The sequence below is a fragment of the Strongylocentrotus purpuratus genome, unplaced genomic scaffold, assembly GCF_000002235.5.
Source record: "Strongylocentrotus purpuratus isolate Spur 01 unplaced genomic scaffold, Spur_5.0 spur5_contig_829, whole genome shotgun sequence".
In the NCBI taxonomy this organism is placed as follows: Eukaryota; Metazoa; Echinodermata; class Echinoidea; order Camarodonta; family Strongylocentrotidae; genus Strongylocentrotus; species Strongylocentrotus purpuratus.
Genome location: NW_022145534.1, coordinates 1115388 through 1128541, shown reverse-complemented (window position 1 = coordinate 1128541; position 13154 = coordinate 1115388). Strand labels below are relative to the sequence as shown.

The following is a 13154-nucleotide window of genomic DNA, read 5'->3' as shown; positions in this document are numbered from 1 at the left end:
CCCCCCCCGCTTATTCAGCGGCTGGCTGAGTCGATGCGAAATTTTCGGCCCGATTTAAAAATGTTAAAACCCCCCTCCTCGAAAAAATCCTGCGTACGCGCTGGTTGTAACATTATTTCCCGAAATAAAATGCTAGGCTATCTCCAAAGTGTGATTGGCAATGTGTCATTATTCTTTCATCTTCATCTATGTCGACATTGTAGACCTATCCCCACCTCGATTCTAGCAATCTTATATAGATTCGCCCTTGCTCACTTCCACCCAGGATAGATTCAAAAGATTCAAACGAGGTTTTATTCACGACTTGTCAAAAAGTCCAAAGACTAAAAATGCAAGTTTACTTCAAACATACAATCATATTAAAAAAAAGCATTCAAAACACACAAATGTATATATATATATATATATATATATATATATATATAATGAAGAAAAATATAGCAAATGGGGGGGGGGGGGAAATGGATGAAATATGTATATATATATATATATATGTATATACCAGGGAGCATCTCCCTGCTTCCACAAGGAGATTTTAGAGATGGAGACCCAACTGGCAACAAATTATTCCAAGCAGCTGCCGTTTTATATGGTTGCACAATAGAATCTACTGGTGTGTTGTTACCTTTGATGTCCGAGGTTCGAAGCCGCAAATATCATTGGAAAGCTGGAGTAGTGATTTTTGTCACAAATAAATATCCTTAATATTTCACTTTTATTTGAACTAAGAAGGGGAAAATCGAACAGATGATATAATATGAATGCAAAAGCCTAATTGTGTCAAGAAATTTGCTTACATTGTATAATAGCAGCTTTAATTTGTGAAAAAAAAGTAAAAATTCACGGTCCTAAAACCTACAGTTTCACACTTTTTCCGATTACTTGCGGCTCGCGAAAATAAAAAGTGAATATGTTCATGTACAGTTCTTTATGACGTATGTCAGATTAGTGCCCACACATGCCCAGTCGATTAATTTTTAAAAGTTTGAGCAATTAAAATCCTATGAAAAGAAAGTTGTGAATTTTTTTTTAAAGTTGAGATGAATCAAACACATATGGCAACTCTATATCTTGCGAGGTCCCCTCCTAATTATTGCTATGTACTTAACAAAAACAAAATCAGAAATGTGTATATCCCTTTCCCTTTTAAAATCATACATGCGCCCTACACAATTATTATAATTATTGCAAAGGTGTTTCTATACAACCCTTTTAGAAAGAAATCTATTCAGTCATCAATAACTAAGAAAATACAAGTTTATGAAATACTCTGCAATTGGAGATGACTTCGCAAATTTAACGTCGCAGTGTTGCCAATTTGTGTTTCCCTCTTAAAAATGCATATATTTCCTATTTTTACTAGTGTACTTCTCTTGTCTTTCTGCTACACGCTGTATGAGCGTGGACTCCCTTAATCTGATATTCAAAATGCGTATTAGGCAGTTCCAGCCTATCATAAAGTTGATGCCACTATGAAATTATGTATATGCCATCAAATCATAAAATGGAATGATAAGCTGAAAGAAAGATCATAAAAAAACTCGTCATGGATAATATTCGCGATGAACAAAATGTCTGCAGTTCGTTTCCAAATCTTTAGTTAGTTACTTACTTTATTAACATATAAAAAGCCAAGGTTCAATCATGATTGTTGTTTGATAGATCCGTTATCTCACCGTTTAAATATTATGAATTATTGAATGTGATCAGGTGATCATCAACATCGGTCATGCTGCGCTGGTGGAATATCATTTTATATGATATTTGACGCATGATAGGGGCATTTTATAGCGATAAGTGGCTACTGGACATAATAAATCATACTGATTCGATCATAATTTCAGCTTATCATGCTTAGAACAAGATCTTCAACTTGTATCTTCACCTACTTCGGTTCATCATCTGAAACATAATTATGACAGTTTTTGCTCCGTGCCGAAATCTTCTAGAAATTAACGTTGACATAATACAAACGATGATGTTTTCGGTATATGTGACTACATTCCTTCTTGGGTGCACTGTGTCCATTTGTTGCGCTTGGCTTTTACGCCGTCCGAAAAATTTACCCCCTGGTCCTTGGTCCCTGCCCATCATCGGGTACAGAGCTGGATCTGGTCTAATTCATGAGTGCTACGCCAGCCTAGCCCAACGATACGGACCAATCTTTAGCTTTAGGAGGGGTCCATTTCTTGTGGTGGGTGTTGAATAACAGGGACGTCATTCAACAGGCCCCTGTTAAGAACGCGGATGTATTTTCGATCGCTTCACACCTAAACATGTCAAATTGGGAATACCAGCTTCAAATCCAAATGGTTAAGACATTCTTTTTAGAGCCATTTAGTGCAAATCTAAAACATAACCCTTAGACTTTAGTCGTTGGAACTCTATTGCTATCGATTAAACTTTAAATACGACATTAAAACACATAACAATTTCATAATCTAACAAATTATCTAACAGTTATAACAAATTAATTATTCAGGCTCTTCAAATTGATTTGTTCCGGTTTCTTGATAATGTGACATAATTATTAAAGCTTACCTCTAAAAAGTATTGCCCTTATTTAGAGAGAAAGAAAAAGAGAGATGAGGGTAAGAGGGAGAGATGAAACTAAAAGAAAGAGAGAGAGAGAGATAATGAGGGTTAGAAGGAGAGAGAGACAGAGACAGAGAAAGAGAGAGATGAGAGACAGAGGGAGCGATAGAGAAAGGAGAGAGAGAAAAAGAGAGAGGATAGAGAGAGAGGGGGGATGGGGAGAGGGCAGAAAGGAGGGAGAGAGAGCTAATTTACTGTAAAATTGTTTTATTACTCTTTTGCCTCCCTCTTGAAATAATAAATGGAAGCATCTGTCCCCATAAAACTGCTGCTTCTGATTGGCAGATTAAATAAATCTATAAATAAATAAATGAATTTTTAATAAACGACCAACTTCACCAAATTAATTCAAGACCAATTCAACCTGTATTAGTACCAGTCCGCCCCTGAAAGACGACATTCATAAAATGGTGTTCTTTCTTGATAACATTATCAGATCTTAATTGTTGAAAGTTTTTTTTTAAAGAAATGGGTTTTATGTCAGCGAAAATTTAAGAGTGAATGGATTTCTATGACGCATTCTTTTCTTCTTTTTTTTAAACAGCATCCGTAGTGTGGAGCAGCGGCAAACCGTGGGGCAATCTCAGGAAATTCGGTCTGACCGCTCTCCGGGCTTTCGGCATGGGCAAGAAAAGCATTGAACCACACATCAACTAGAAGTATACGGTACCTCTGCGAAGAGATAGAGAAACTCCGAGGGTCATCCAACAATCTTCTCACTATGCTGAACAATACAACGGCCAACGTCATTTGCAGAATTGTCTTCGGACGTCGATTCGAATACGATGACGAGGAACTTCAGGGAATCCTGCGTGGATTCTTTGAGAACTTTTCTACCATTTCGGGTTCTGATTGGTCAACGTGTTTTCTTTTCTATTGTATATGCCTTGGTACAAAGACTTTCGTTGTAACCTCTCTCAGTCAAAATCATTCATCATGGCTCAGCTGAAACTCCATACAAGCTCATTCGAAAAGGAGAACATCCGTGATATCATGATGCATACCTGGCTGATGAAGGCATATCCAAGGAATTTACCGTCGAAGAATTTGTCGTGTCGTCCTCGATTTCTTTGCGGCTGGAACTGAGACCACGTCTACCGCTCTTTCTTGGGCTATACTGTACCTGTGCCTCTATCCTGATGTGCAGACAAAAGTTAGTAGCATTCTAACCGTATAATAATTTCACATAGGCCTAACGATGCCCTGAGAGAGAATTTGATGAGAATAAAAATTATATATTATAAGCTTAGATTGCCTCAAATGACATTTATGAAATCAATGCAAACATAAACATTGTATGCAATAAATTTTCAAATAAAAATTAGGTTGCCATGCACTGTTTTAGCCTATCGCCAGTGGCAGATTCTCTGGTCGGGGAGGAGGGGGGGGGGGGAGGGGGGAAGGGGGTTGGAGCACAAATCTACAAAGTCCCTGACTAGAACAAGATATCGCATTTCTTTCTTCTTAATTCCAAAATTCTCTGACCACCAAGACAAAAAGGGTAATCTTATTTTGAGGTGCTGAAAAGTTGATTCCAGGGATCCCCATTCCGGGTCACCATTACTGTACCAAAAGTGCCCATTCGAGCATTTGGGACCAGTGCGCGCATGTATGTTTGTGTGTACGTGTGAGCAGGGGCGTACGCAGGATTTTTTCAAGGGGGGGGTTTTAAAATATTTTGCTCCCGAAAATTTGAAAATCGCGCCGGCCGAAAAAGTCGCCTCAGTGGGGGGGGGGGGGGGGGGGGGGGGGGGGGGGGGGGGGGGGGGGGGGGGGGGGTAAGCGGGACATTTTTTTTTTTTTTTTTTGGTCTCAAAATTTCAAAATTTGACATTTTTTTACGTATAGGGGGAGGGTAAGGTCACCTTATTTAGGTTAGCCGTGGGGGTATAATTTTTTTTTTTTTTTTTTTTTTTTTTTTTTAATTAAAAAAAAAAAAAAAAAAAAAAGCCAAAGGGGGGGGTTTTAGGTTTTTTTTAGGGGGGTTTACATACATTAAAATACCAAAGGGGGGTGTTTGAACCCCCAAAACACCCCCCCTGCGTACGCCCCTGCGTGTGAGCGTGCGTGTGTATCTACATCGTATTCCTATTACGTTGCAATAGGTACAGTCCGAGCTGGATACGGTTGTTGGGCGTGGTCGTCAACCAGCCATCAGTGACCGAGCTCGTCTTCCATACTGCGAAGCTACCTTGATGGAGTCGATGCGAATCCGACCTGTGTTACCCTTGTCGCTGCCACACACGACTTCCAGGAGTGTCTCCCTAGGAGGATTCACTATCCCTCAAGGAAACGACCATCATCCGAATATTTGGGCCGCCCATCATGACCCGGAAGTCTGGGATGACCCCGACGACTTCCGTCCTGAGCGGTTCCTGGAGAACCATGACAGTCCGACGGTGAAGAAGAATGACTCGTGGATTCCGTTTGGTCTAGGTGAGTTAAAATGATTGAACTAAGTTCATTGATGATCAGTATGGTTTTGAACCCACATGACAGACAAACTTTTGATTTGATTCTTTCTTACTTTAATTTGAGGAAAAATGATAAATTAAGCAAACCTATCAATAAGTTTTTGTCAAGCCCACTCGTCGATGACTCATTGGGCAAGCTTTCCAACTTCATGTGATCAATATAGCGTGAAAGTTATGAAGTTTGCATATTCGTGAAATGTCTATGTTTTATCATGAAAGGAAACGTGAGTAAAATCATTGCTTATAGTTTTAATAATTATAGACATAGGCGGAGAAATCCACAAAGACAAAAGGAATCGAACAGTGTACACTAATTATGATAACATTATCAAAAGAACATAGATTTATTTATTTATTTATTTATTTATTCACGAATATTTAGACAGAGTAGCCTGATCAGCAATCAAGACATTTTAAAACATACAAATATACAAATGAAATTTAAAAAGCAAATTAACATAGTCTAAAACATTAACATTTCATACATTGTGATAAGATACAACAAATACTTAAAATAAGTTACAAGCTGGTCTTCCTCGGGGCTCTGTTTGCATATAAACAATGCAGATGCATTAAAGATACAGATCTTTTGTGTGCGGAAATTGACATCCTTTTTCTTACAGCTAAATTATATTGAAAAGGAAAAAGGTATCAAGTCAAGCGCACCTTGAATAATTGAGAAAAAACTGATTTGTATGCATGGTTCAGTTAAATATGATATTTTCCTGTTTTTTCCCGATAAATTAAGGTCGTCGAGAGTGTCTGGGGGCTCAGCTAGCCAAGATGGAGTCCTTTCTACTGTTCAGAGATTTGAATTCAAACTCCTCCTGACCAATCAACTCACAGTAAACGAGGCATCAGTGGATTAACTATGCCACCAGAACCCTACGAAGTATGTGCGATCGAGAGATAAAGAATCGAATCCGATCTTCATCTTGACCCTTTTAAAAACAGCTCTTAGCTGACAAGGGCAATCCATCTCATGAGTGGTGGATATATAAATCAAATCAAATCAAATCAATTAATAATGCTTTCTCATAAGTGAAGCTTGATCGTCAATTAAGTTCATTTGAAGAAGTTTGACATTGCTGTTTTTTCAAAACCCATATATTAATGATCATGTTAATGGACCTAATTATTGACCACGATGATTAACTATTGCATTCTATTAATTACCAAACCAAAATGGATTGTCTTTTTTGTTGTTTTCTATCTATACTCTTTTGTGTGTGTCATCCTATACAATCATTTAAATATACATGTATATATTTACGAATTTGACCTATTCTTGCAACTATATAAAATATACCATATAGTTATATCATGGACTTATATTCAAATGTTTTCATTGATCTGCCGAAACTGTTTAAGCCCCTCTGCACTAGTTTGGCCAGGAGTGATTAGACCTTCATGCATGGTCACCAACAGGTGGTTATCTCATCATAATCAGCTCTCAATTAACATATATAAAAAGGGGATCATAGGGGACCAATGATCACCGATTAGGCATTGTTTATATAGAGGGAGCAAGTAGCTATAAGAAGTGCAGTGGGGCTTTAACATAAGTAAAGTTTGAAGTTGGATTTAATGCAACCCGGCAATGAGTGACTGATTACATCCTTACACTAAACCTGCCAAAGCAACCTTAATTCATCATTTTACTATATTTTGTAACATCATAATAATATACTTACATTGCTACGAAATGTCTACATTCAACAAGCGTGATGTCTCCAAAGCATGTGACAGCAGAAAGAAGAAATAGTAGTTTTGTCTTGATTGATGAGATAACGTGAATTCTGTGCTTGGCTAAGTCTTCATTTTGTCTATCATTTCTTCACATTGCAGTCTGAATAAAATATTCATAATTTATATATAATCCATATATATCACTGCCGATGAATTAATTGATATTTTGTACATAATTGTCTTTTTTTTAAAGTGATGATTGATAACTGCTGAAATATGCATAATGTAATTTCTATTTGTTAAGTACACTGTCGCTCATAAAGGTGGAATATTTATTTTTTTATCCCAATTTATGGAATTATTTAAAAAATAATTTAAAAATAATAGATCTAGATAATAGTATACATTCTCAGATTTTATTGAATATTAATTTGCCAATGTGTGTTTTGCTTGACTGCCAAAGCATGTGTATGCTACTATGCTTATCAACTAGGAGACCTATGCCCTTAAGTCATAAATGACAGTAATGAGGATTAATGCCCCACAAAAGGGCACTAATATAGCACATCGACACGGTTTTGATCCTGGGGCCTCACAGTTACGAGGCCATTGCTTTGTCACTGAACCATGACTGTACGCAGCGGGGGCTAGGGTAGGGGGCAGTTTCCATAAATAAAATAAAAAACAGAAAATGCAATAAATTTTCAATAATTTATTGCATTTTCCCCCGGTTCCCAACATAACATTTTTTCTGTGTGCCCATGCCTCGAGCCATTATGCATGGCCGTCTAGAGGATTTTTTTTATGTTGGGGACCAGGGTAAAATGTAATAAATTACAGAAAAAATAAATTGCATTTTCTGTTTTTTTAAATATTTTTGGAAACCGCCCCCTACCCTAGCCCCCGCTGCGTACAGTCATGGTTCAGTGACAAAGCAATGGCCTCGTAACTGTGAGGCTCCAGGATCAAAACCGTGTCGATGTGCTTTATTAGTGCCCTTTAATGGGGCATTAATCCTCATTACTGTCATTTATGACTCGAGGGCGTAGGTCCCCTATTTAATAAGCATAGTAGCATACACATGCTTTAGCAGTCCCGCAAAACACACATTGACAAATTAATATTCAAATAAAATCTGAGAATGTTTACTATTTTCTAGATCTATTTTTTTAATTTTTTTTTAATAATTCCATAATTGGGGTAAAACTAAAATATTCCACCTTTATGAGCGACAGTGTATATTCATTTGTTGTATCCAGTTTCTATATACACCCCAAAACTGTAAGATGAAGAGTGTCTGCCATGATACTTTTGTTTCAAAATTGACACTATCCACCATTGCCTATCACAATAGTTAACGCTGATGTGTCATATAAATTTTTAAAAAATTTTTTAAGTGGAATTAAACTGTATTGCACTGTATGTTAATTCAAGCCGACATGAATCTTTTCAAAATGATTAGTACAATGCTGATGAATTTGAGATGTGGGTTAATGTTAATCCACGTTTTAGTTAAAGAATGATCTCGCCCTCTACTCAAAAACCAACTGCCTGTAAGTAATCAGTGGGCGTATAATATTTTGCTGACCATACATCTCTGACTCGTAATAGTGATAGCATCTGGCATTCTTCTACGATAAAACGATGTGATGGTAAAATATATATACCTCTCATTATTCTCTGCTAAGTTGTACTCAATGCAGTCATATTATTCTAATTTGTTACCTTTAATCAGCGGGCTGTAGCTAGAGCTTTGCGGTCTGATAATTAAGGTTTAAACAAAATAAAACTTTAAACAAAAAAGATTTGTTTAAGAATGGGTGTAGCTACCCCTCTGTAATTCGAATTAATCAGATAAAAAGATAGCAATCATAAATGTTAGGTATTTTGCTTGAGTAAGATTAGAAATACCTAACGGTAAGATTTGGTTTCCATTGCATACATGGTGTGGCGTTGTGCTGTATTCATCAAACCCAAGCGAAAATCAGTTAATTAAACAATGTAAGCAAGCGGTCTTGTTTACTCTTATTCTTAATGATGAACTTATTTACTTTACCCTGTTCGCTGGTCTTGGTATCTACCTGTGTCCTTAATGTTTGTGTGTGGGTCAAGAATGATTCTATCCCGAGTTGTCAGTTTGTTTGTTCTGGTCAGCGAAAATGGTTAAGGCTCTGGCTAATCAGTACAGTAAGACGTGTTCGCATGTTGCTCCGTGTTAAGAGAATCAGAAGGACAGCTGAGACGCCGAAGAAAACCCAGCCTTACAGAAGAGTGACTGATGTCCATAGCCTGATTGCATGGTTACTTGGTGTCCTCTGAACTATCAGATCCCTCCGAAGAATACTTATTTTATAATATTAAAATAGTTTGATATTGTAAAAATGGCGTCTGACGAGCAGCCGATTAAACAGTCGGATGTGGCACTCGCTGTCCCTCAGGGGCTCGCAATGGAGGACCGTGATCCCGATGACATCAATAGTCATGTAAAGGTGAGTGGACCTCAGGATGGTTTGGACCAAAATGTTCATACATTTTTAATGAATTATTAAATTAAATGAATTATTTAATTATGGCACAATATTGTGGGGAAAACATCACCGTTGTTTAATAACAGAAAGCAAGCATGTCGACAAATTGCATAGCCATAGGAAGAGAAAAAAGGGGCGAGTCAAAATTCTGTCGATACATACTCGTCCTAAGAAGGCAGGTTTGAGCTCTGGCAGCGCCCTTGGCGTATCCAGAGATAGGGGGAGTTTAAAGTATCTGGGCAACTCGGCATTTTGTAAACCCTTTGCAACGTATTTTGATATTTACATGGACCTTTTCTCTGCTGGTCACTGTAGCAATGAAGCTCTTGGGAAACGGGGGACTCGTGGATTATAACAGACGAGAGGAATATTTTTAGGGGAATGAAACTGTCTATTCTAATCTAAAATGAATTCACATTTGGTTTAATGCAGAATAAGCTACAGACATGAGAAACATTCATTTGATAATCTTCTTTAAATTTGCAGATATTTGAGTTGGTAAAAGAGGGTGTGGGAGAGTGAAGACCACTATTGTTTGTTTTATTTATAAATGAATCATTTCTTTTAAACAGGAAAATTACAACGAACATAATAGATTATTGGTTCAACGGAACCAATTTTAAGTCTCATGAATATGTATAGCCAGACATTAGACTTAATGATGTAATGTATTGTAATTATAACGTTTTTTTATTTGTTTATGATGTTTATTTTGGCTCAAAGAACAAACAGAGTTTTATGTGCGTGTTATTCAAGAGTTCACGAAGCGTCAAATAAAAAGTTTGGTCGACCAGTGTGCTTGCATATAGACCTAGTAATAACGCTAACGATCAGCACACTCAATGACGCATCCCGGCAAATCGTCTATTTGGAGCCAGAAGGGTGTTAAGTCATAGCATTAATGCCCTTCTGGCTCTGAAAAGATTTCATGCGATGATCTGATACAGTGATAGACAATTGAGATGAAATAATCTGATGAAATAATAATGTTCCACATCGGATGATACAGGCAGTGCATGAATGTAGACTAGCAGCAGGGAGGCGGTGGGGGGGGGGGGGTGTGTTCTTTCGTGTGGTTGCAAACTTCTGTAAAGATCAGTCATGCAGGGAGGGTCCTTCAAATCCAATCCACTGTGCAGTCTGTACGTGCTATCATCAAGCTCTTTGAAGACCTTAAAAACCTTTAGGAGCCTGATGGATATTAAGAATGTATGCCATACACAGTTGGGTAATTTGATTTTAGATCATCTCCTTCTGTTTTAAAAGTTAAAACATGTTAGTGAGAATTTTTTTTGCATCATATTTTCATTTTTGTCGCTGACGGTTCCACTTCGTCCGTTAAAACAGATTCAATTCAACATACACAGTCCATTAAATCGTAAGTTTCATCATCTTTCTCAAACCATTTGGGCTCTCATTTCCACCTGTTGCCAAGAAGAATAGACATGGCAAATGTAGCATTGAATAGAATGAAGTATTACCAATAAGAGAGAGTACTATGAAAGAATCAAAATTTAACAATGTAATGTCTGTTTTTTTCAAAATCATTATTGATTAGTTGACTTCTCATTATGCATTGCGGATCGACCTCTGAGAATAATGTTTCTTTATTTAACATTTAAAAGTCAAATCTTTGTTGTTGAATGAAAGCAAAGCTTTTATATTTCGAACGATCCTTTGTTTTTTCCAGGTGTCTTGGCATGAAATATTCGCCGAGCCAGACGGTATTCACAGTCAGGAGCAGACTTGGATCAAGAGCTACAACACCTACAACTGGAGCAAAAATTGTTGCTACTCGTGTTGCAGCACTGTATGCAGTATTCCAGCAGCTTTCTGCTGGGGTGTTTACTTCGCTATCCTATCCTTCTGCCACATTTGGTAAGTTTCTCGGAAAATTATTTTTCTTTACGTGACAAAAAATGTGACGTTGATCCCTGAAAGAAGAACCGATAGTAGTATATCTAGGAATGCAATGATGACATATTTAGAGTACATTTACTCGAGCGTCGCTATGGGAACGATTGGGTTGGGGTCGACTAAATTAACCAGGTTTGCACAAAGCATTCCAACGATCGAAGAAAGAAAAAAAAAATCAGTCACATAAAGAAGAGGCTTCTACTTTTAAATGGTTGCTTGCACTTCTATGAAGATATATACATGGTTTCTGGATGCATAGTAATGGCTAGAGGGTTCAACGTTGAGAACAGATGGTTCAGTGTTGTGCTTCTTGTAGGGTTAAAACTAATGATGCATCGTGTCAGGTTTGCACTATCGTTTATTAATACTCACCGTTACAAGTTTTCTCATTCTGTTTATAGTTCTTAGTGACAAAGAAAGAAAAAACAAAATCAAACGTCTTAGTAATTCAATGACCTGAAGTTAAATTCTAGATTCTCTATAAAATCCTTAGATGTTTGAACTGGCCTTCTCCCTAAATGTTTTCATCGTCAATAATTAATAAACACCTTTTCTTTTTCAGGTGTGTTGTTCCATGTATCAAGGCTTACATGATCAAGCTAGTGTGTGCCACCAGGAGCTACGCCATCTGCATCAAAGCATTCTGTGATCCCTGCTACGAGAGTGTTGCTCTCATGTTCTCTCGTATTAAGGTCATATTTGTGCCTACTACACCGGAAGTCGCCGCAGAGATCAGTTACGCTTAAGACCTTTTTCCACTGCCATAAAAGTTATCATCAATCCACTGGAAACATTTTTTCGTTTACTTTTTCAAAGTTAAGCCATAGTCAGTTTTTAGATACGAAACAGAAAATCATTCCACAAGTGTCAATAGTGATATGATCCTTGAAAACTCTATTAGTTTGGATAAAAATGATAAAATGATATTTGTGGCAGTGGAAACAATGTTTTTGTAGTTCAGACAATGAAACAAGCTCGGACTAAATCCTAGTATATATATTATACAGCCATTTGTAAAAGATCTTGGTTAAAGAAAGACAAGTCCAGATGTATAAAGGTGAAGATTCACACCATAGAGATAAACATAAAAAATAAAATTTAGATGGTACACCATTTGGAGAATCCAGGATTTTGTATAAATTGGGGCACAAGTCCGAGAAGAAAAAATAACATTTTCATTAAAAACAGGCAAAGTAGTGCTACATCAGTCGTACAAATTACACTTTCATTAGATCACTGAATAAATCCTTGAACTCTGTATTTATCATTTTTTGTAACAATATACATAAACAACATATTCCGAATTCAAATCTCATTCATGTTTTACCATGTAAAAATATTAATTAATGTAGAAAAAGAATAGATTACGGAAGTGTCTAATTTTCTGATATAGTTCGCATCGTGTATACTAAGTGTTTGCTGTGAATCTTTAAACAAATAATTATTATGGTACAGTTATAGTTATAATATATTGAACAACATAAGTGTGTACATAACACCAACAGCATTAATAGTATTAAAACAGGGTAAATGTATTAAATATTCATTTATTTGTATAGAGATTAACTTTTGATGTCATTCGTTTTCTTGTTGTGTGTACTTATCCTTATATAGTATATAATTAACTGCAATTTAAAAGATGTAAAGTTGACTGATATACATCTATTCTTCCACATATTGCCTTAAACAAATAAAAGGTAACAAAGAATGTTGTAATCGCCACATAAAACTGGTGTATGTGGTGGTGCGTGTGTGTGTGTGTGTGTGTGGATGTGCAAAGCAGGTGCGGGTGTGTGCGTATGTGACTGTGCGATGCGTGCTGCTCTCATTTTCTAATGCTCCACACAATATATGCCTCCTTAAAGCTTTTCTTATAAGTATTTGATATGTTTTTAGAGGTTGTGTATTTTTTTCAAAGGCATAACCTCAACTCCTTATTTAAAGGTATACA

At 36.8% G+C, this 13154-nt stretch overlaps 2 protein-coding genes across 2 annotated transcripts; both read left to right on the top strand.

Annotated features, from left to right (window-relative positions):
- The first annotated feature begins 3316 nt into the window (after positions 1-3316).
- Positions 3317-5900, top strand: LOC115923121 (cytochrome P450 2U1-like). Its single transcript, XM_030983380.1, has 4 exons — positions 3317-3440; positions 3624-3748; positions 4701-5031; positions 5818-5900. The coding sequence occupies exons 1-4, from the start codon at positions 3317-3319 to the stop codon at positions 5898-5900; spliced, it is 663 nt and encodes a 220-aa protein (XP_030839240.1).
- Positions 5901-8949: 3049 nt separating this feature from the next.
- Positions 8950-12769, top strand: LOC577275 (caveolin-3). Its single transcript, XM_777515.5, has 3 exons — positions 8950-9247; positions 10977-11164; positions 11766-12769. Exons 1-3 carry the CDS (start codon positions 9140-9142, stop codon positions 11947-11949), a joined length of 480 nt encoding a protein of 159 aa, XP_782608.1. The 5' UTR covers positions 8950-9139; the 3' UTR covers positions 11950-12769.
- The last annotated feature ends 385 nt before the right edge of the window (positions 12770-13154 follow it).

What these genes read in the sequence shown, in the direction of transcription:
- LOC115923121 (XM_030983380.1), top strand. Translation starts at nt 3,317, where the DNA reads ATGCTGAACAATACAACGGCCAACGTCATTTGCAGAATTGTCTTCGGA. An exon ending in GAACTTTTCTACCATTTCGG is followed by an intron (nt 3,441 to 3,623) that starts GTTCTGATTGGT and finishes GGCATATCCAAG; the next exon opens with GAATTTACCGTCGAAGAATT. An exon ending in ATCCTGATGTGCAGACAAAA is followed by an intron (nt 3,749 to 4,700) that starts GTTAGTAGCATT and finishes ACGTTGCAATAG; the next exon opens with GTACAGTCCGAGCTGGATAC.
- LOC577275 (XM_777515.5), top strand. Translation starts at nt 9,140, where the DNA reads ATGGCGTCTGACGAGCAGCCGATTAAACAGTCGGATGTGGCACTCGCT. An exon ending in ACATCAATAGTCATGTAAAG is followed by an intron (nt 9,248 to 10,976) that starts GTGAGTGGACCT and finishes TGTTTTTTCCAG; the next exon opens with GTGTCTTGGCATGAAATATT. An exon ending in CTATCCTTCTGCCACATTTG is followed by an intron (nt 11,165 to 11,765) that starts GTAAGTTTCTCG and finishes TTTCTTTTTCAG; the next exon opens with GTGTGTTGTTCCATGTATCA.